We start from the raw sequence: 23,558 nt of genomic DNA on the forward strand, positions 1-23,558 counted from the left end.
CGTGGAATTAAACTTATGAGTCATACGATGAAACTATGGGAAAGAGTAGTTGAACAAAGATTAAGGTTGGAAACGAAGATCTCAGAAAATCAATTTGGTTTTATGCCTGGGAGATCTACCACATAAGCTATTTATCTTTTAAGAAGATTAATGGAAAAGTGTAGGGAAAAGAAGAGGGACTTGCATATGATATTTATTGACCTTGAGAAAGCATATGATAGGATACCTAGGGAAGTTCTATGGTGGGTTTTAGAAAAAAAGGGTGTATGTTGTAGGTATACCGATGTCATTAAGGATATGGACGATGGAGTAATGACTAGTGTAAAGACTATAGATGGAGAAACTAGAGAATTTCCAATTACCATAGGTGTACATCAAGGATCTGCTTTGAGTCCTTATCTTTTTGCTTTAGTGATGGACCAATTGACTAAGAGTATTCAAAAGGAGGTTCCATGGTGTATGTTGTTTGCAGATGATATTGTATTAATTGATGAAACTAGGGATGGAGTAGAGGCTGAGTTAGAATTATGGAGAGAAGCTTTGGAATCTAGAGGCTTTAAGATAAGTAGAAATAAAATAGAATATATGAAATGTAATTTTAGTAATGATAGGAGGAATATTGGAGACAAAGTTAAACTTGATGATGAAGAAATAAATAGCACTTGTAGATTTCAATATCTTGGATCTATTATGCAAGTTGAAGGAGAAATTGAAGATGATGTAATGCATAGAGTTAAAGCAGGTTGGGTAAAATGGAGAAGTTCTTCAAGTGTTCTATGTGATCGTAGAATACCCTTAAAATTGAAAGGGAAGTTTTATAGGACATCTATAAGACCAGCTATGCTATATGGATCAGAATGTTGGGCGACGAAGAAACATAATATCCAAAAAGTAAAATTTGCCGAGATGAGGATGCTTAGATGGATGAGTGGTATAACATTAAAAGATAAATTAAGGAATGAACATATTCGTGGTAAGTTAGGTGTAGCTCCTATAGAAGATAAGATAAGGGAAGGACGACTCAGATGGTATGGACACTTGCAACGTAGGCCTTATAGTGCACCTGTGAGGAAGAGTGACTTAGTTACTGTGGGGGGCAGTAGAAGGGGTAGGGGTAGACCTAAAATAACTTGGGAGGAGATAGTGAGTAAGGATTTAATGTCTTTGAATCTATCAAAAGAAATGATCCATGATCACATAAATTGGCGGAAAAGGATTCATATAGCTGACCCCACTTAGTGGGACTAAGGCTTGGTTTTGGTTTTGAGATTGTGATATGAATGAATTGGGCACTTGGGTAGGTTATGTTAGGATAATTTTCTATTGAAAAATTGTATCAGTAGTAGTAAATGAGGGAGAAGGGTCTAGTACATCCTCTGCCCCTGGATATCTACTGCACTGCAATAGTAGAAGTCATAATTGGGGCATTCGGTCCTAACCATTATACTAGTTGAATTTTTTCGACTGTGTAAAAATGAGGTCGCCCATAAACCTGGCTATGCTGGCAATTTGGCAATGTAAGAGTGGGTGAGATTGAACCACCTTTGTTATGCTTACGTGAGTATGATATTGTATATAACATCGATCAGCACCTTCTTGTTGGTCTTATCGAGAGTATGATGTCATAATTAGCAACCCTGTCATAAATGCAAATTTATCTCTCAATACCAGCCCAACCTTGTGGTGACACGTGGCATCTACTGGTCCTGTAGGTCCATGGTTATATGCTGTGACTCTAGCAGGACTCTTATCTTTTTCGATATATCCAAATTGGCATAACGGTCAACCTCATGATCCTCAAATTCTCTCACTAGATGTAACTAAACTATCCTTTCCTCTACCTGCCATGTACTTTCTATTCTCCTCACCAATCTTGCTCCAGTGAAGCCCTTTGCTCTCCTTGTGGCTTGGCTATTGATGACTTGTTGAAATCAAAATCACTATTTCTTTGTTTTTTTTACCCCCAGTTTTCCCTGCAAATATTTCTTCTCATATTGCATCATGTGAGTTATATCAAACCCTTAGGAATCTGTACCAGACTGAATTTGTCAACCGACCGAGTGTTGGCATATCCTCAATCATTGTGAATGGCCTTATATACTAAAGATCTAGCAAATTTAGCCATTTTTGGGGAGACATCTGATTAACATTCTCTAGGAAATGCCAAGACAATAAACTTGATAATTTGATCAAGACAACATGACCATAGGAATTCACTTATGGCACTACCAGTATAGTTGATGGTGTTAGACTGTCAACTTTATTATAATATCACTAAGAGAAGGGTTAAGGTGCAGTAGTTTCGGAAATTGATGTGTTCCTCACCTTTCATGTCAATTGAATGCCAAGCCCGCTGTTTTAGCTTTAAAAGAACCAAAGTGTCATCATTTAGAGTTTTGAATGTTTCCTTTTGTTGGTATTATGTCTTATTCATTACTTGGTTATTCTCAATCTGAGAGCAAGGGTTTTGAAGCCTCATTTATTTTCCTTTTCATGATCCCACCGTATATTAGGAAGATCTTGGCCATATAAGGGCAGATTAAATCCCCACCTTATGAGGCTCCTTTTGTGGGGCAAAACTCCACCTCATTGGAGTTGAGGCGATACATTCACATTTGGTATTGCAGCCACCTTGAGATACTACCATGTGGGAATTCTCACACATAGGAGTGTGGGCCACTGTGATGGGGGCATCAAAAATTAGAAGAGGGAGCTTGTCATGATCCCACATTGAGATTTTGGCTGTATATGGGTGGATTATGTCCCCACTTTGTGAGACACCTTTATGGGCCAAAATTGTGAGGCCTAGTGGGCTAAAGTGGATAATACCTTGTTGAAGTTGCGTTAAGACTGTTGCATTATTTTCTTGAATATGAAACAAAGGGGATTTCTTAACTAAAGAAAAATTTATCCAAGTATAGTAGATGAGTTCTTGAGAAGAGGAGGAAAAGACTAAATACAAAAAGAGATCAAATGAACACCATGGACAAACGGGATGGACTTTGGGAATGATTTTTCATTTAAATATTTTTTAAATTTAAGATTTTTTTTAAAATTTATTATTTTAGGGGATTAAGTTTATTTATTTTTTATTTTTTTTATAAATATCTTGGGAGCTTGTTTTATTTTATGAGATTTTTTTATTATGGATATTTATTTTTATTAGGTTTTCTCTAGGATGTAGTGTTTTTTCCATAGCATATATATATATATATATATATATATATATTGTAGATGATAGTGTCTTGAAAGCAGAAGATGATAATATAAAAGTACAAATATTGGAAGAGGCTTTTTGAATCTAGAGCTTTAAATGAAATAATATATGAAAATGCAAATTTTTTAATCCTATAGCGGATAACAACAACAACAACAACCAGCCTTAAGTTCCACTAGGTGGGGTCGGCTACATGAATCCTTTTCTGTCAATTCACTCAATCCAGAGCATTTTCCTTTATTAGATTAAGGGCTATTAAATCCTTGCTCACACAACGACTTTCATTTTTTGTACATGTTGTTTCTTAGTTGCTCAGCATTCTGAACCATAAAGCATAGTTGGCCTTATAGTCGTCTTATAAAATTTTCCTTTTAATTTTAATTATATAGTGGATAAATTTTTTAAAATTAATGGCCTAGAAAATTTGATAATTGGTAAATGGTTGTGGTGTTTTCCCTTGGATGATTCTTCCCTTTGAGACAAAGTCATTAAAAGTAAATTTGGTCTATAGGACAATGAGTGGGATTCTAATTTGGGGTTGATATGTTCTTCTTGAAATTCCATGGAAGGTATTTCATATATGCTCTTTTTGTTAAACAACAACAGCAACAACAAACCAAGCCTTGAGTCCCACTAGGTGGAGTTGGCTTCATGAATCCTTTTTCGCGAATTTATACGATCATGGGCAATTCCTTTTAACAAATTCAAGGCTTTTAAATCCTTACTCACTATCTCATTCCATACACAAATTTTATTGTGGGAGATGGGCATCTGTTCAATTTTGGGAAGACATTTGGGTGAGGGTTTCTTTGCTTTGCTCATCTTTTCCCCATTTGTTTAGATTGTCCTCTTTGCACAGTGAATGTATTTCTTCATTTTTGATTTCTAATGGGGCTGGTTTCTATTGGGATTTCCATTTTCATCGGTCTCTTAATGATAGGGAGGTTTTGGAGCTTGCCTCTTTATTAAGTTTGTTGGATGCTACGCTAGTTTCCAAAAGGTGAGACTGTTGTTCTTGGGATCTTGATTTTTCTAGGGAGTATTCTTTTAAATCTTTTTTGAGCATTTAACCCTGCTCCCCCACCCCCCAAAAAAAAATTTGCCTTTCCTGCTTCACTGCAAAGCCCCTCTATGAGAAAGGCTTTTATTTGGTTGGTCGTTCTTAATAGAGTTAACACTATTAATCTGTTGCAGAGTAGGAGGGCTTTGAAGGCTTTATCTTTGGATGTATGTTCTTTTTGTTTTCAAAATTCAGAATCTGCTTCTCACCTATTCTGTCATTGCTTCCTTTCTTGGAGGGTGCGGAATAATCTTTTTGGCTTATTTGGAGAAAGTTGGGTGTGTCTAGAGTTGGTGGGGGATTAGTTGGCTATCTATTTTACAGGTTTTGGAAGGGTAAAGATGCTTCTTGTGCTGTGGATGTGTGCAATTTTTTGCAGTGGGGGATTTGGTTGGCACATAATGCTCGTATTTTGTCAGGAAAGAGGATATCTTCAATTATGCTTTGGGATAGGATTCAGTATTTGGCTTTCTTGTGGGTTTTTGCAGCTGAATGTTTCAAAGGCTTTTAATTTTCTGATCTACAGTCTGATTGGCTGGCAATGTTGTTTTGATTATTTTGCTTTTTCTTTTTTTCGTTTTGTATCTTTTAAGGAGGATTTCTTATGCTCCTTGTTGTACTTCTTCTTCTTCTTCTTCTTCTTAATTAAATATTCTTATTTGATAAAAAAAAGGCCAAGAAAATTCAAAATGATGTAGATTATGCTATCTTAGATTAGTCCTTCAAGCGGGTGAACGACGAAAATTTCAGATTAGCTCTTCAAGTTGGAAAATGCATACAAATTGGTTAAACCTTAAAACGGAAAAAGGGCATTTGATATGCTATGTGACTGTCAAATACCTTAAAATGCGAAAAGAAAATTTTATAAGATGGGTAAGACCAGTTGTAATAAAAGAATGTTAAGCCACCAAAAAGCAAACATATAAATAAGTGCTGCTAAATGAGAATATCAAGACATAGAAGCGATGTAACTCTAAAAGATAAAGTAAGAAATGTAACAGGTCCGTAATGAGCTATATGTAGTGCCCTATATGAATCTACATTCATAGTAGGTAAAATAACGCTTGTAAAAGATTCAATAGCATAAGAAAATTTTGTTTTCTTCTTTTTGTTTCGGGGGATTTCTTATTCTCCTCGTTGTGTTCTTACTATTCTAATGAATTCATCTTCTTTAAGCAAGTTTGGGTTGGATGAGAATGGGTGGTGTTAATGGTTATTTTAGTCTTTTAGTATTATTATTAAGTGTGTTAGTATGTTAATTAGTGAGAGTTAGTAAGGGTATTATGGTCACTAGAATGTATTTGATTTGTATTATAAATAGAGGGAGAGACCTATCTTTGAGTTAGGTCATTCATTTAATCAAAATCTCAACATGGTATCAGAGCATGATCCAACCTAAACCCTATCACACTCAGCCATCGCTGGAGAACACCCTCCCATCGCTGCCTTTCTTAGAACCACCACAACCCTTCATTATTTCACAAAACCAAAGTTGAATTATCTCATAGTCACTCAGCTAGACTTATCTTTTGCAATGTGTTGTGAGTCAATTTCTGGATTCTCCAAGTCACTGGGATGCAGCAGTTCGCATCTTGAGATATCTTAAAGGTGCACTTGGGAGAGGTCTTTTATATTGAGGTCAGGGTCACATGCATACTCAGGGATATATGTATGCAGATTGGGTTGAGTCGCCTTCCGACTGAAGATCCTCAATCAGGTACTATATCTTGGTTGGTGATAATCTGGTTTTTTGGAAGACTAAGAAACAAACTGTGGTGGCCAGATCGAGTGCTGAATCAGAGTAAAAAGCTATGGCTCACACTACTTGTGAACTTGTTTGGTTGAAGAGCATGTTGGAAGAATTGGGTTTTCCACATTCTAAATCTATGGAGTTGATGTGTGATAATCAAGCTGTTCTTCTTATTACCTCCAACTTGATCTTCTGTAAGTGAATGAAACACATTGAAGTTAATTGCCATTTTGTTTGGGAGAAACTTGTGCAGAAGCTCATTACTATCGCTTATGTGAAGTCCGATATGCAGCTTGCTGATTTGTTTACCAAAGCTTTGGGGGGTGGTCATGTTAAATTTTTATTTGCAACAAGCTAGGAGCATAAGGTATCTATGCTCCAGCTTGAGGGGCAGTGTTAATGGCTATTTTAGTCTTTTAGTTTTATTATTAAGTGTGTTAGTAGTGAGAGTTAGCGAGGGTATTATGGTCATTAGAATGCATTTGATTTGTATTATAAATAGAGGGAGAGACCTATCCTTGGAAAGACTCTTGGCTGGGTAAAGCATCCGTATCCAATTCATTCCCTCGTCTTTTTCGATTAAGCTCTGAGCAAAATAGATTTGTATCTTTCTTTGTTGGGGATTTGAGTAGTCCATTGGTTTCCTGGAATCTCCATTTTAGGAAGCTTTTTAATGATAAGGGGATGGTAGATCTGTCTTCTTTGTTATCTTTATTGAATGGGAGTAATCTTTCATCGGGAAGGGATGTTCAGTCCTGGTCTTTGGATCAGTCGGGTGTGTTTTCTTGTAAATCCTTTTTTTTGAATTCTTGACTCACTCCAATTCTTCTTTCCCACTTTATTGTTTCATCTGAAAGGCTAAGGCTCCTCCAAAAATTAAGGCTTTCATTTCGTTGGTTGTGCTTAATAAAATTAATACTAATAACTTGCTGCAAATTAGGAGACCTTTGAAGGCTCTCTCTCCTGATGTATGTGTTTTTTGTTACAAAAATTCAGAGATGCCTTATTTTCTTTTGTACTGTGGATATTCTTGGAGGATTCGGAATATACTTTTTGGTATTTCTGGTGAGAGCTGGGTTTGCCCTTCTTCGGTTGGTGAGTTGTTACCTATAAAGGCTATGGGAGGAGACAGGATAAAGCAGTTCTATGGAAGTGTGGAATATTCACAGTTTTATGGGGGTTATGGTTGGAGTGTAATGCAAGGATATTCAATGGGAAGAAATTGAACAGGGTGCTGGTTTGGGAAAAAAGTTCAGTATGTGGCCTCATTGTGGTGCGCTAGTTTGGGTTTTTTTAGAGGAATGAGTTTCCATGAGTTACATAGAGATTGGAGGAACATTATGGATAGCTGATTTATTATTTTTTGGTATTTTTTTAGCTGGTTCAACTGGATAATTCCAGGCCTTTTTAAGGGGGATGTCTCATTCTCCCTTGAGTAAATTCTCTTCCTATGAATAAAATTTTCTTTTTCTATATAAAAAAAAATGAATCCAAAGGCACTTTCTTTTGGTAGCAAAAAAATAAGTTTATTGATAGATTAAGAATATACAGCCAGGAGAATATGAAATCTCCTTAAAAAAATCTGGGCAAATCCAGATAAAAACAAAGAAGAAAACCTAAAAACAAAAAGAACAAAGCTGAGATGGCTTGGGAACTTGCAACCATAGATTCAAAACCTAGACTGGTCAGGGTCCGAAGGCATTGTAAAACCCAGATTTGAAGTGAAATGGTGTCAACTTGGCTAAAACTAGGCGCCCACCCTTACTTGGACAGCTCTGCCAGACCCAGTGGGCTGGTGGGTTGGCCTAATCCCTTCTAACAAAAAATTGGAGAATTGCCACCTACAGGACTTGAACCACAGACCTGAGGTAGAAAGAGCAAGGGTCTTGCCTATACAGATATTGCATGTTATTGTTGAACAAATTAAACACACAAACAAAACTTATGGTATATATATGCATTATAATGACCATAATTTTTGTATATACAATACATATATATAATGCTATGCCTGAATCTTCTCCAATATCTTTGGCCTAGAACCTTGGGAGTGAACAGGTAAGGACTCAAACAGTAAAGCATTGCAACTTCAACAGGTATTCTTCCAATTCCAATGGTACCTAATGCAAATTTCAAGGCACTGTTATATGACTGCCATGGGGGGCTTGCTTCTATTTTAGCTATGATAAAGGAGGCAGGGGTTTGGGTGCTATTAGTGGGATTAAATGATGCATCTTTCTTGGAGTGCAGGGTCAGGGGGTAATAATAAGCGCGGAGTGGTTAAGGAATTGGTCAATAGGGTTAGTTGGGATATTCTGCTTCTTGAAGAATCTAACTTAGAAGAAGTGGATGTTTTTTAGTTAGGAGTATTTGGAATTCTTGGTTTAGAGATTGGGTGTTTCTCCCTTCTTTGGGAGTGTCTGAGGGACAAATAGTGTGAGACACCAAAGTATTCCTATTTAGGGATTGCATTGCTAGGTCTTTTCTTTGTTGGTTTTGTTAGAGGTGAGGGTTTTTTGCAGATTGGAGGTTTACCTTAGTCTTCAGGCCTTTGTGGGTAGGGCTGTGCAATTGGTCAGTTCTGTCTTTTGGAGCAAAATCTAAGAGAACTGAATTTTTCGGTACAGTGGAAAACAACATCGAACCAAACTTGACTTCACCCCAGAACCAACTACTGAACTGACGGAACTGGTCATTCTGCAGCTTCAAAAACTGAAAATACCATTTTTCTTTTCCAGAATTCCTGAGCAAATTTATTTTTATCATTGTGCTAAACTGAAACAGTTTGTGTGCAATACATTTCCTTGGGTTATCACAATAGGTGTACATCGAGGTTCTACTTTGAGTCCTTATTACTTTAGTGATTGATGAACCAACTAAGAATATGCAAAATGAGATCCCTTGGTGTATCTTGTTTGCAGATGATATCATGTTGATTGATGATAGTAGAAGCAAAGTGGAATCCAAGCTAGAATTTTGGAGAGCCACATTAGAGTCTAAAGGGTTCAGGATAAGTAGGAATAAGACAGAATATATGAAATGTAATTTCAGTAATGTAAAGAGTAGCAATAGAGAGAAGATTAAACTTGATAATCAAGAGACTAATAGCACTAATAGATTTAGATATCTTGGATCTATTATGCAAGCTAAAGGGGAAATCGAAGAAGATGTAGTAGGTAGAATTCAAACAGGCTGGGTAAAATGGAGAAGTGTGTCAGGTGTGTTGTGTGATCGTAGAGTGCCCATAAAAGATGCTATAAGGCAACCTATGGTTTATGGTTCAGAATGTTGGCCAACTAAGAAACAACATGCACAAAAAATAAAAGTTGCTGGGATGCAAATATTAAGGTGGATGAGTGGTTTAACATTAAAAGATAAAATAAGAAATGAACATATACGTAATAGTTTAGGCATAGCACCGGTTGAAAACAAGATAAGGAAGGGGCAGCTTAGATGGTTTGGACATTTGAGACGTAGGCCTAGTAGAGCACCTGTAAGGAGGAGTGAGCTAGTTATTGTGCCTGGCATGAAAAGAGGTAGGGGTAGGCCTAAAATAAATTGGAATGAGGTAGTGGGGAAGAATTTATTAGCCCTTAATCTAATAGAGGAAAACGCTTTTGATCGAGGGATTCATGTAGCCAACCCCTCCTAGTGGGGCTTAAGGCTTGTTGTTGTTGTTGTGTGTGCACATATATATATATATATATATATATATATATATATAATGAAACCACACCACGTGCAAGATATGAAAATTGACAAGGGGGTGGGGCCGGGATTGAAAAAAGGTGAAGATAATTAAACTGAACCATGCGTTAAAGATTTTATCATAATTCATATGATCATATCAGTCATCAGATCCTGTAAATATCCATGACAAAATCATCAAATACACCGTTTTGTAATTTAGGGTTTCAAATCAAACTTGTTGAGAGATTAATTTGGTGAATCTTGTTCAAAAAACTCATAGAAGATATAAAGAAGAATGAGAGTAGGTCTGCGAACCGAGATCGGACTTTTGAGAACCTTGATATAGGGTTGAGAGTTGTGGAGAACTGGAGCTAAGCACTCCTGTAGTCGATTGGGTAGGGGCTGCAGTGCAGTGGAGCTCGGAATGGCGTCGATCGCCATAGCTGACAGCAGTTGGTAGGGGCAGAGCTGCAGCAGTACACTAGTGTAGGTGGCTGACGACCGACAACTGGGTGAGTGGCAAGGAGGTGACTGGTCTAGTGAGCAATTGGCATTGAGGAAAGAGGAATGGCTGAGTGATTCCGTGATCTTTTGAAAAGAGAAGTAGGCTAGTAGAGAACCAGTTTTTTAGCTTTATATAACTTTGGTCTATGGTTCAGTCAGTCTTTTGACTGACAAAACCAAGACCGAATCAAACCATATTCAGTTATACTAATAAAACTGAACTGCACCATTTTGTATTTGTAACCAAACCATTGCTTTACGGTTTAGTCTCTCTTTTGACTTGCATAAGCAAGACCCAGCCAAACTATGTTCTGTTGTAAAAAATGAACTGAATTTCTATTTGTAACCAGACTGTTTTAACTAAACTACTTTGGTTCGTTATTGATTCACACCTCACGTTTGCATAGCCCTACTGGCAGGCTTCCTTCTTTTCTAGTTAGCTGGTCTTTTTGGTCTTTGCAGTCTGCATTCGGTCCTAAGAGTGACTTCATTTTTTTTTGGAATTCCAGAGATAGGTTGAGGGGGGTAAGGGTGTCCAGGAGGTTAGATTTTTTCTTTCAAGGTTGTGGTCTCTAGGATGTTCCCTTTGGTTAATGGTCATTTCTCTTGGGTAGCTTCAGGAGAGAGACAGCTCTTCTCTTATTGTTAATTTTTTGTTTAGTGATTGGGATGATGTGTTCCAGAATGTTGTCCTGTAGGTTTTCAATAGGCCTATTTCTGATTAGCCTCCAGTGCTTTTAGATTCTAATCTGGTTCAATAAATCATTCAGATTTGAGTATATGTGCATGACACACCCTTATATTCGTGTGTCAAGATTTATTTGACAGAAGGTCAAAGGGGTGGTCTGGGTTTAAATTTATGAAAAAAGTAAATTTTGTGAAAACAATTTGAAATTGTGGATAAAGAAACTTTCGGCAATGTAGAAAAGCCAAAAAATGACAGTTATCTTTGGGATTGAACCCCTGGACAGATGGAGGAGACTGGATTGTTGGGATAGGATGATAGGGCTAGATGGGTTCTTCTTAGCAATGTTTTGTAGGTGCTTCTTTTGAGGGAGGTTATTAGTTGTCTTGGGGTCAAGGAGGGGCATTGTAATTCTAGATTGTTTCATAGGGTGGCTAATTAGAGGAGGAAAAGTCTTACTAAGGCATTGGTTCATTGCGACTTACACACTGAGGACTGCCGGAGTAGATTGATGATAGAGGGACTAGGTTGGAGCCTCATTGAAGGAGGTAAAGTTCTCTGGTTTGAGAGTCCTTTTGATATCAAGGAAGTTAAGAGGCAGTGTTTGAGATAGATAGGGATAAAGTTCCAGGTCGTTTTATGACAGCTTTTCTTCAAGATAGCTGGGATGTGATTCAGGAGGGTGTTATGGGTTTCATTTTTTGTCAGTTTCATCATAATGGGTGGTGGGAAGAGAATGAAGATCTGCCTATGCTCCCCTAGGAATGGTCTGGGAGGATGAGAAGTTTTTGGCCTATGAGTTTAATCACTTGTTTTTACATGATTTTAACTGAAGTTTTATCTAAGAGGCTTTGGGAGGTTTTAGGGAACATGGTGACTTTGGTGCAGGCTGCTTCATCAAGGACAGACAAATTGTGGATACAACTTGGTAGCTAATGAGGTGGTCGAGGATGTTAAAAGGAGCAGAGGTGGGAGTCTTATTCTCCAATTTGATTTTTGAAAAAGCCTTGTAGTTTTTTTTTTGGGATACGGCAATGTTTAAGAAGGGCTTTGGGTCAAAGGTTGTTTTTCCTTGTATGAACATGTCCATTATAGTGAAGGGACAACCTAGGGAATGGTTTATGGTTTCTTGGGGTTCAGGCAAGGGAATTCCCTCTCTTTCTTGTTCATCTTGGTGGTTGATGTGTTTAGTGGATTGATTGCTCATGCTAAGGATTGGGACAACTAGAGGTTTAAGGATAGTAGAGCAGGTTGTAGTGTCTCATTTTCAATTATTGGATATTATTTTTTTTCTCGAAGATAGTGTTGACAAATTTTAAAAGGCTTCCTCTTTGCTGACAATTTTTGAGCAGATTTCAGGATTGATGATCAACATGTCTAAGAGCGGTTTGGCTCACATCAACATGACACATGGTGATTTAGATGTGTTTATGACTTTAGTTAGTAGTCTTTGGCTTGGCCTTTGTCTTATTTGGGTCTCCTTTAAAGGCTAATCTTAATTTTGTTGCTTGCAACGATCCGATGGTTGAGACTTGAGAATGTGGGTAGAAGGTCGGAATGGTGGAAGGGGGCGTATTTGTCCTTGGAAGGGTTGTATTACCCTCACTGGTGGTTCTCTTTTTACTAAAAAAAAAAGGGCAGCCAGGTGCACAAAGTTCTCACGTATGCAGGGTCTCAGGTTGGGGTGGACCATGATGGGTCTATAGTATGCAGCCTTACCGTGCATATTTGCAAGAGGCTGTTTCCACACCTCAAACCTGTGACCTGCAGGTCACATGGCTACAACTTTACACGTTGCGCCTAGGATCCTCTTCTTTGGTTCTCTTATTCCTATTTATTTGTTTTTATTCATTTTTAGAGTTCATGAGAGTGTTATAGTGTCTTTGGAGAGACTTATAAGAGATTTTTTTTATATGGTCTGCAGGGTGATAATAAGAGGGATCATCTTGTTAGTCGGGGTGTGGTTAGGAGACCGATGTTAGAAGGGGTTTTCGCACTTGTTAGTTTGGTGTCTAGAAACATCTCTCTAGTTGGGAAATGGTTATGGAGGTTCTGCTAGTGGTTAACTTCCTATAGCACAAGGTCATAAGAAGTAAGTATAGTCTCTATTGGAATGGGCGATGGTGGCAGTGTTTCTCAAGCAAGCCCTCAGAAGTTTGTTTCCCAGGTTGCTAATTTGTTCTTTTTTCTTACTTGGTTTGAAGTTGGTAATGGCTATAATGTTTGGTTTTGGTAGGATCTTTGGGTGGAAGAGGATTCATTGGAGGTTTTAAGGCCTCTTCTTTTCAGATTATCCTCCGTAGTGATACTACAATCACATCCTTTATTTCTTTGGAGGGGGCCTCTCTTTCTTGGGATTTCCATTTCTTGAGGAGACTTGATAAAAGAGAGCTTGGAGGGCTTACTGTTTTGTGAGTGTATTAGATCTCTTTGTTCCCCCAATGAGTGTGCGATTTGAGGGTTTGGCTAGGGTTTCTTCAGGTTCCTTTTAGTCAAAGTCATTCTTCCTTCATTTATGAAAACCTTCAGCCTCTTGTTCTTTTCCTTCTAACAGTATCATTGGGAAGGCTAAGGAGTGGGCTCAACTCTTAACAGGATTAGTACGAATGACTTGGTATAAGTAAGGAGATGTGTAAGGCCATTAGCTCAGATATTTGCAAGATGTGCCTCAAGTCCTGTGAGATCAATTTGCATCTGTTTCTACATTGTTGGGTGGCTAGATAGCTCTAAGTTAGCCTTTTCTCTGTTTTTAGTGTAGCATGGGTATCACCATAAAATGTACATGACTTTATGCTTGTGTTGTTATGGAGTTTTAGGAGAAGTGAAAATGGGATGATTTCTGGGTTTGTGCAATATATGGTATTCTTTGGACTTTGTGGTTCGAGAGAGATGTGAGGATTTTCAATGCCAAAACAATATCTTCCCACTTGTTATGGGAATAGAGTTGTTTTCCTCTTTGTTTATCATGTACCCTGGGAATTTTTTGGGGGGCTTTGTTGTCTGATCTTCAAAGGGATTGGAGAGCTGTGCTTTTTAAATTGCTTTTAGCTGATCTTTAGAGGATGTCTTGTTCTCCACTTTTTGTAATCCTTTCTTCTTTCTTTAATTTTTTTTTTTAATAAAAAAAGGATCATCTCAATGTAGTGTTAGATTCTGTTGTCCTGTCTTTCCACAGCATTTTATGGATCACCATCTAAGTCTGATTGATCCCTTATAGATGTGCGGTGGGCTGAACAAATTAATATGATCTGTGCTTATGCCAATTGCCATATCATTTCGTATGTTATTTGCAGGTACTGGTTGTATGCAGCTGTTAGTTGCAAGTGTTTGCTGGTGACAAATGATGAGATGAGGGACCACTTGTTCCAATTGCTAGGGACTAGCTTTTTTCCTAGGTGGAAAGAAAAGCATCAGGTATTATCTCTTTTGTTGACTGGCATAATTTGATACCGAAGCAATGCTGTGCAATAGGCATTTATTATTAGGGTTTACATTCCATATATAATGCATTTATTGTTTATTGTTCTCTCTCTCAATGATTTGCATAGCTTGACATCGTAGTACCACAATATGCATTTATGGCTAGATTTAATTTCCACAATTTCTTTGATAATGTGTAATTACTGCTTATAACTGACACAAAATTAAAGCTGTATTCCTTTGTAGTTCTTTCCAATGAAAAAAAGGAAAACATTTTTCTGTGTTAGCATTTGATTGAATCCACAATAAGGTGATCAACCATCAACCTCTAATTTATTATAGTAAGTGCTCATACCATCTTAGTCATCCTCAAATATTCTCATTACTTCCCCTTTTATTAGTTGTTTGCAATCTCCTAAAGCAGGAAAGAATTCCCTTCATTTCAGAATCATTAGGAAGCAATGTTCTAGTATTTGCTGCCACTTCCTAAGAGAGCTTAACGGAAACTGTATTTGTGAACCCTAGTACATTTCAAATTAGCTATACAACTAGGTATCAGTTGAGGTACTTTGATAAATAGGATGATGCATTAATATCCAAAAAATTAGCTTTTTACATTCAGTAAGAAAGAACAGCCACATCAAGGTTTCGTTGAATATATTGTAATCCTAAAATTGAGTTGTGCTATTTACTTATCCTGCCAGTCTGATATCTGAATAAGTTTGGGATTTTGAATACCCAATGTCACCCCTGAGGTCTCTAAAACAAGTGCAAAATGTTGAAAATTTTTCTTATTTTCATCATCAGAATTATCTCGTCATCTAATGACTTGAAAAGCACTAGGTTTGTATGGATAAGAGTGGGTAATAAAGACTGCATATTGATACTAGAAGTATCATCGCACTGTCTACTCTTCTTACACAATATTCTCTCATCATCTGCTTCTTCAACTTGCGCTCCTCCATCTGGCCTCCACATTTGCTAGTTATTCTAGGTTCTTCTAATGAGCATCTACAAGGAGTGTTGATGTTGCATGGGACAAGAGGCCACAAGACCATGGTTTTAAATAAAGGCCGCGACTGTTACGTAACGCGCTTTTTTGGGTTACTGATACCGTTACACACCGCAAAATCGGTGGGAAGAAAAATCACGGCCGTAGCGGCCGTTACGGACCGCGACCATTACGTAAAGGCCGCTATGGCAGTTACGTAACCGCTACAAGACTGTTACACCAAAAGAATATTTTATTATTTACTTTTTCTCTCACTTTTCCCCTCTCTTTCATATATCATTCTCAATATACCAAGTGGCAAGAGGGAGGAAAGATTATAAAGAGGATGACAATGATACAAAATTTACTATTTCTTTAAATACTCACAATAGATGCATTAATTAACAATTTGAAAATACTAACTTGTTAGGAAAATATTTTATTTTTATAATATTAGTAATGTGATATTTATGTTTTATATTTTTCAACTTCAACCTTTATATTTTTCAACTTCAACCTTCTTTCTTTTCTAGCTATTTTTTATTTGTATTATTCGTATGTCTTATGTGTCTAATAGATTAATGAAGTGTCTAATGTATTTTGTTTTATTAATTAATTTAGCACACATAAGAATTTATCACACATAAGAACATACCTAATAGCGGGTGATAAGTCCATCATATAAAAACATACCTAATAGCGGAGGTTCATATTTACATACCATCCCGAATACAAATAACCAGAGTTCTATACATCCATACACATCCCAAAAATCCATAACATACTTCAGGGGATTACACAAACACATCCCCAACACAAAACGCTTACCCTATCTTTCAGGTTACCAACTCCCCTCTATCTCGGAGCTCTATGTCTTGGTCTGTTATGGTTCCTTGAAATATTAAAATATTTGGGTGAGACGCCTCTCAGTAAGACGGAATAAATTATTCACAGTGTGCAGCAGTATGAGTTCAATTACATCATATCACGTTCAATTTTAATAAATATAACAGCTAGGAGAAAATATATAGATATGTACTCATAATCATATATGTGTGTAAAACATATTTTTCTAAAGCTCTTTTATCATTTTCATAATCATATACGTACTTTTTTATTTCTCAAAATCATATTCACATTTTCTTTCATAAACTTTTCTTTCTCATATTCATATTTCAATAGCTTTCATAAGCTTTTCTTTCTCATTTTCATTTTCACATTCTAGCCCATGGGTATCCTCCAGTATATTTCACAACGTGTCTGTAACCCTTGGCTGTTCATTATCGTGTCTGTAATGAGTAATCACAATCCAGCTCATGAGTTTCTGCCAGTATAGAATCCACCACGTGTCTGTAACTCATGGCTGCCCTGAGGATATTCCCATCTCGTCGTCATGCTTCCCCCTATGACGTGGTTGTGCGGCTTGAAGGCTGGACCTTACCGCGGTTGGTCTACCCGGTTAGATCAAGGGGGCATGTGTCTGTAGTACGAATGACCTACCCCAATCCTGGTCCGGACCTCAGGAGGGCATCACAACCCTTCACAGGCCCATTCGATTGTCTCACCACACTCTCTACGAGACTGTGTGGTTGCACTATCATCTCACTAGCAACGGTACCGTGCTCTCTATCAACAACAGTCCATCAGGGTACTCATTTCCACATCTCAATATTCATATTTCAATATTCTCAATTCAGTATTCACAATTTAGTATTCCCATTTCAGTATCCACAATTCAGTATTCACATTCATCTCATCACCTCAGTAGTATTCTCATCATTTTCTGCACACATTCCATTATCATAATAGTGTATATCTCATCTCATGTATTTCAACATTTTTCAATAAAATATATCAATATACCACATTTCATTATTTTCCAATAGATTGCACATCTATATATATCACATTTCTTCGTTTTCTATAAAACCATTCTGTATGCCACTTTTCATCATTTCCATATAAAAATATCATACTATCACAATTATGTATATAAAGCATAACTAGATTTCCCATAACTTCATTTCTGTATAAATCATTTCAGTATATATATATATTTCATAATCTCATTTTCCTCAGTGCAAATCATATATCCCAATTTCAACTACATTCCCAGTATAAACTTGTTATATCATATTTCTCATGCCACACAATTTTCATCTACTATTTATAACATAATAACCACTGGCAAAATATCATATTTCATTTTCACATACTTTAAATCAACAATTTATTTTCCAAAATAGTTGTTATAATTTATTCCCCTTACTTGGCTTACTAAGAGGCCTGCTAATAACCCTAAATCCACGCCCCACGACGTTCAAAGTTCAAAACCCTGAAATTCACATTTTTCCCAAACTAATCAATTCAATTCCCAGAATATTTCTCATTTAGCATTTCCTAGGCCCTATATACTCCAAATTAACAATAAAACTAATATTTAACACCCTTAGCTCGGTTTTGAAGTGGTGCACCAGAACCCCAAATCAACGATCCGCTCTGATTAAGTTGTAGAGAATCTTCCCTAGATCCTTGTGGTGGTTTCTGATCGTCAAAACAGGTTTAAACGGAGCGAGAATTGAAGAGAGAGAGAAGGAGGACCGAAGCCCTAATGAGAGAGAGAGAGTGAGGGAGAGAAATTCGCTGGAAAATGACGGAACGCCTATTTATAGGCCAGTGTTCGTCGACGAGTTTAAGTGCTTCGTCGACGAACCAATGAAGAACACTCGTCGACGAGAGAAGCTGGTCCGTCGACGAATCTTAAATTCCCTGACTCTCGGTACTTTCTCGTTGACAAATATAAATGATTCGTCGACGAACCAATGAAGGATGCTCGTCGACAAGAGACATAGGTTCGTTGACGATTCCCTGTTGTTTCCCCTTTGTCTTTACTCTTCCTTCTTCTTTTCTTTCCCTTTCTCTTTTCCTTTATTATTTTCGTAAATTAAATTTTCTGGGTCTCTACATTTCCCCTTTTCCTTTTCTCTTTGGACAATCTTTTGTAGAAGTTCAAAATTTGGGAAATATTCTTAAGAATATTTCATTTTGGAAACTTAAATCCTTAGACCTATTTCTCTCTCTATGACCTAGCCCCCAAACACCTTAACAGGGTTTGCCACCACCTCTAGAACATACAACTGAGTGATAGAACCCTACTTAAATAGTCATCACTTCTAGCCACGACATTCCAAGTGATAGGAATCCAAGTAAAAGGATGAGTTTCCGTCTTACAATTTTATGGAAAACAAGCAAAAAACAAAATTTGACTCTAAACTTTAGAAAGGCTCCCCAACAGAGCAACTAGTTCATCCCAATCTTGCAGATCTCTCATGTCTTGTGAAACTTTCCTCCTCCTCCTCATTATGCTCATTGGAGCTCCAGCCTATTGCCGTAGGCCATGAAGGAAGGGGAATGCAGGATATCAGTCTAGATTGAAGGGAAAACCTTCAATTTGAGACTGGACAGAAGGGGAAAGGGTGAGTTTTTAGTTGTGCTAGTGCATAATGCAAATCGAAATTGATGGGTAAGATTGTATTCGTTGCTGGAGAAATGGTTTTCGGAGGGTATGCCATCATTTTCTGGAAAATTGGGAAGGGGTTATTGGAGCATGAGGATTGGAAGGGTAAGATATTGGCTAACAAATATGGGGAATTTTTTGGAGTTAGGGTTGGGATGGAAAGGTAAAAGAACTCCTGTTTTTATTCCCAGTGGGTCTAAAGGAGATGGGTGGCGAGGCTTTGTGCAGGGATTTTGTGCGATGGCTAAGGAATCTTGCACTATGGCTAATGATTTTGAATTTTCAATAGAGGCAAGGGGATACAAAGTAATATTCGTTTTTGGAGCAGTGTTGTGACGAAAGGAACAAATAAAATCTCTGATTGTTTTGGGAGTGCAATGCTCAGCTTGATGCCTTGCTTTGCATCCTCTGCCATTGACTCAGAGTTTGAGGTGGTGGCTACTTCTACTGAGGCGGCTAGGGTTTCTGAGAAGGGATGCAAGAGGATGAGGAGTGGCTGGGCCTTATGAAAAGTGATCCTGGTGAGTTGAATGGAAATGGTGTGAGCTTAGGGTGGGTGGGGCTGGGCATATAAATATTACCTAGCATTTGAGTCACATTTTGGGTATTCAAAGAAGGCATTCTTCAGCTAGACCAGAAGTTAAAAGCCCAAAGTATGTACGACTCATAATTCCCATAATAGCCTGGCCTATAATATGAATAAGGTGCCACAATCAAAATTTGTTGAGGAGTGGAAGATGCAGTCTCTTGAATGGTGCCTCCTCAAGCTTTGCAGATGAAGGGAACTTCTAATCTTTCTAAAAGGGTTGATCTGCACTCGGAGGAGGTGGCTACATCTTTTTGGCAAGCTTATGGATCGGTAAGTCTTGTTAGGTAAGCTTCTGTAAAAGTAAGGAAATCGCAGGTGGATCTGGGAATTCAGATGATGTTCCAGCTTCTTTAGTGGGTGAGAAAAGTAGGAACAATGAGATTGACTGATGAGCATTCTTTGCCTAGTATCGATAGGGTTAGGGATATGAAGGTTCAGGCAGTTTGTAGGGGATGATCTTCAGGTTCATCTTGGTGTTGTGGGAAACAAAGCAGTGATGAGGGAATTATCAATGAGAAGGGTAGGGGCAGTAAGGTTTATCTTCATGGGGCAGTGATGCAGGTGGCTCTTAACTGTCTAGACACGGGTTCAAAAGAAAAGCATGTTAATGATAAGGAGAAAAAGGAATGGGGAGATATGTTGGAGGATGGACGTGATGTTGCTAGTGAGTTTGCTTGTGATGATGTCTGTTATTGGATGAAATTCGAGAACAGCAACGGTATATGTCTGAGTCATCTGATTTACTTGGGGATTTATCATGTGTGTGAAGGAGGATTTGGAGGGAATCCTGTTTTTGAGGAAGATGATCTGGGAGAAGAGCAACCGTGTATGGATGGGATTTTTCCTATTCCCATGGAGTAAACTAATGGAAAGGATGTAGCACCTCAACATCTTTTGGATAAGATGGGGTTATGGATGTTGGATCCTGGAGGATTTGAAGCTCGCCTGGATGGCGGCACTAGAAAGGTGAAGAAAGGCCAGCCGGAATTAACTAATTTGCCGTGTTCTGTGAATTATGATGGTGGGGGTTTTAAGAGGGGCTTTCTAAATTAGATTCTGTTAGTTTTTCCACTTTTCCCTTGTTTTATTCTTTCTTTCGCTGTGTTTCTTGTTTTTTTTGTTTTTGTTTTTTTGCTTAGGATATTTTATCCTCTCTTAGATTGTAACTTGTTTCTTCTTCCTTAATATACTTCTTTTTCTATCCAAAATAAATAAACAACTTTTGAAAGGCTCCCTTTTTTAGGAAATCTGGATTTGAGACCTAATTACAAGTTAGGAAGGGCAATGAACCGAAAAAATGCATTGAGCACACCAAACTATCATTCCAGTCTTCTTCATGGCAAAAATTGGTGTTTCTCAATTCATTTAAACAATACAAGGAAGCTTAAGCAAACAAAGCAAACATGCAAATATATCAAAAGGACAATAGAAGCATATTCCATATCCATCATATCATGTAATATATATGTGATATATTATAATTATATATATGTTGCCTTTTTTCTCTTCATAGAGACTTTTTTTTTTCCTATTATTTATTGTTGATGTCTCTCTTCTTTAAAGCTTATGTTGTAGAAGCAGCTTTTGGCATTTTATTTACATCTTCCTGACCATTCGCTTTGTTTGGGATGAAATCGCAAAAACTCGACCTGACCCTCTTAATGAGGTCTGCCACAACTTGAGCATCAGAGTCAATGATAACCTTTCGAATACGACCTTGGACTGCACAGTTAATGGTTTTATAAAGGTATATATACAATGCATATAGCGTCATCAATATTCTGCAACATACACCACTCCGTACATTAGGAATTTGCAAGAGAAGTAAGATAAAATAAACCTAACTCCTTAAGACTATCAATCCCACCAAAATCTTGGAGCTTAATTTGACGTCTAAATTGGTGTGGAAGGTTTAGGTTGAATGAACTATATGCTGCGTTTGGGAGCATGGATTTCGAACCTTGAAATTGGATTTCTGTGGATTTGAACAAAATTCGATATACTTTTGGATTTATCAATCCACACAAATCCAAAACTATATCGAATTTTGTTCAAATCCATAGAAATCAAAATCCAAGGCCTCTCCCAAACACAGAGTAAGAGTAATTAGTCCATTCCCAAACTAACAAATTGAGATAAAAGCTGGAATTTACACTATGTTTGGTTCATGGAAATAGGCTGGAACGAAATTGGAATTCAGACTTCAATTCTCATTCCGATGTTTAGTTTACATAATGAGGGTGGAATAGCATTCCGGCCAGAGTGCTAATTCACCCTTTCAATGGAATAGTGTTTCTTCTGGAATAGTAATTTCGCCTGTGGTAGGAATCAAAATTCCATTCACTGACATTTTTTTTTGAAATGCGGCACTCTCTTTTCTGCAAGGCAATACTCTCTTTCCTGAATTACATTTATATTTCTTAGTAAATAATAAGTTCCAGAAAAAAAACACCAAGCTTCTTTTTTGGGTGCTCGCAAGCTTCCTCCTGTTGGAAGCTTATGATTGGCTCTGGTTCACAAACTTTTGTTTTCTGGGGTCTGCAAGCTCCTCCAGTTCGAGGCTGGCCTCTGGTTGTTTTCTGGAAGCTGCCCCTGGACAAGGAACTTGTGGGACATGGTTCTATCCTTGAGTGGGCAGAAGTGGGTTATGGCAAATTCAGTTGGAGGGGAGAGTTGGGTTTGGAAAGGCCTCAGAGCCACCAAGTAGAAGCAAAAGGCTTTGAACCTCATCCCTCTTTCCATCTAAAGGTGTGCTTGGAAAGAAAAAAACTAGAGAGCCTTTAAAGATACAATTACTCTGCTTCAGATTTGCAAGGAGCAGTGGGTTGCTGTTGGTTCCAGCTGGCTTAGTGGGTAAATTGCTAACGATCATAATGTAATCCTTGATGTTTGCGACACTATACAGAGTGGTTAATGTTTTGTACCGTGGGATGGCATCCCTTGATCCCTTGCTATTATAAATTTCTCTTCATAATGTAATCCTTGATGTTTGCGACACTCTACAGAGTGGTTGATGATTTGTATCATGGGATGGCATCCCTTGATGCCTTTCTAATATAAATTTCTCTTCACTGATTAAATAAAAAGAAAAAACCTCAGCTGTAGCCTGGAGCTCCTTGGTCTTCCGGACTTCAGTTCTCAGCCCGGAGCTCTCAGGTTTTAGGCCTTTAGCCCTCAGCCTAGCCTTCAGTTTGTCAGGGCTTTAATTCTTAGTCTGTAGCCTTCAAGTAGTTAGGGCTTTATCCCTCAACCTGGAGCTCTAAGGTCATCAGAGCATTGAGCTCAGAAAAAGCTTTGATTGCATAAAAGGTTGGGCAAAGATTCCAAGGGCTACGGGCCCAAAATGGAAAAGGGGCGTAGAGCTCAAAAAAAGCTCCTGTGTTTGCTTTAAATTTGTGAGGGCTACAGCCTGAAATGGGAAACGAGCGTTGAATTAGAGCCTGAAAAAAGAAAAGAACTACTTCCTTTACCCAAGGCAGAAAATATCTTGGCTTGAAAGTAGGGGGCCAGTGGCCACTGATATGGGGAAAATAGCCCCAAGAAGGTAGTTGGCCATGGCAACCCACAATCTCCATAGCCAAATCTAAAATGGAGTCAGAAATTGGGAACATTCCCTGGGCTAGTTTTTTAACTCCCATAGCCCTTTATTAATGATCTACCTGTTGCATGATCTTATATTTTAAAGGGCTTCTGGGCTCTAAGGTAAGGACTGCTCTCTTTGGTAACTCTCAAATACATATTACATTCTCTGTGGGTGAGAGCTAATTTAAGCATTTGAGAGGTCCCCTGAATGCCCCTTAGGGCCTCCCAAGCATTTTTCTCTTTTATGATGGTAGGTGTAGCAGTTGGTTGTCTATCAAATGTTGATTCAAGGATCAGAGTTCGGCTTAGACCAATTTTTGTATCTACCTAAACAATATGCAGAGACTGATCAAGCTTACTTAGAGAAAGCTTCTAGATGAAGGAGGAAGTGGGCAGATCAAGGGAGGATTGCCCCAAAGTTCAATGTGAGAGGCCTCATTCTTGTGATTTGTGAATCTCTTACCAGAACCATTTTAGGTTTTTTAAAAAGAAACAGTTGTAGGGGACCAAAAAAGGAAAAAATGTTGAATAGAGGCGACCAACAAATGGAATA

The 23,558-nt window shown here is 37.9% G+C and overlaps 1 protein-coding gene across 2 annotated transcripts in view; it reads left to right on the forward strand.

Annotated features, from left to right (window-relative positions):
- The window catches only part of LOC131160004 (proteinaceous RNase P 1, chloroplastic/mitochondrial), a 44,042-nt gene that overhangs the window by 16,736 nt on the left and 3,748 nt on the right, over window positions 1–23,558 (forward strand). For both annotated transcript variants that reach the window (XM_058115284.1, XM_058115283.1), the window contains one exon: window positions 14,200–14,320. In XM_058115284.1, the coding sequence (XP_057971267.1) occupies window positions 14,200–14,320 (121 nt within the window). The remainder of the gene's footprint in view (window positions 1–14,199; window positions 14,321–23,558) is intronic.

The sequence above is a fragment of the Malania oleifera genome, chromosome 7 (assembly GCF_029873635.1).
Source record: "Malania oleifera isolate guangnan ecotype guangnan chromosome 7, ASM2987363v1, whole genome shotgun sequence".
Lineage (NCBI taxonomy): Eukaryota > Viridiplantae > Streptophyta > Magnoliopsida > Santalales > Ximeniaceae > Malania > Malania oleifera.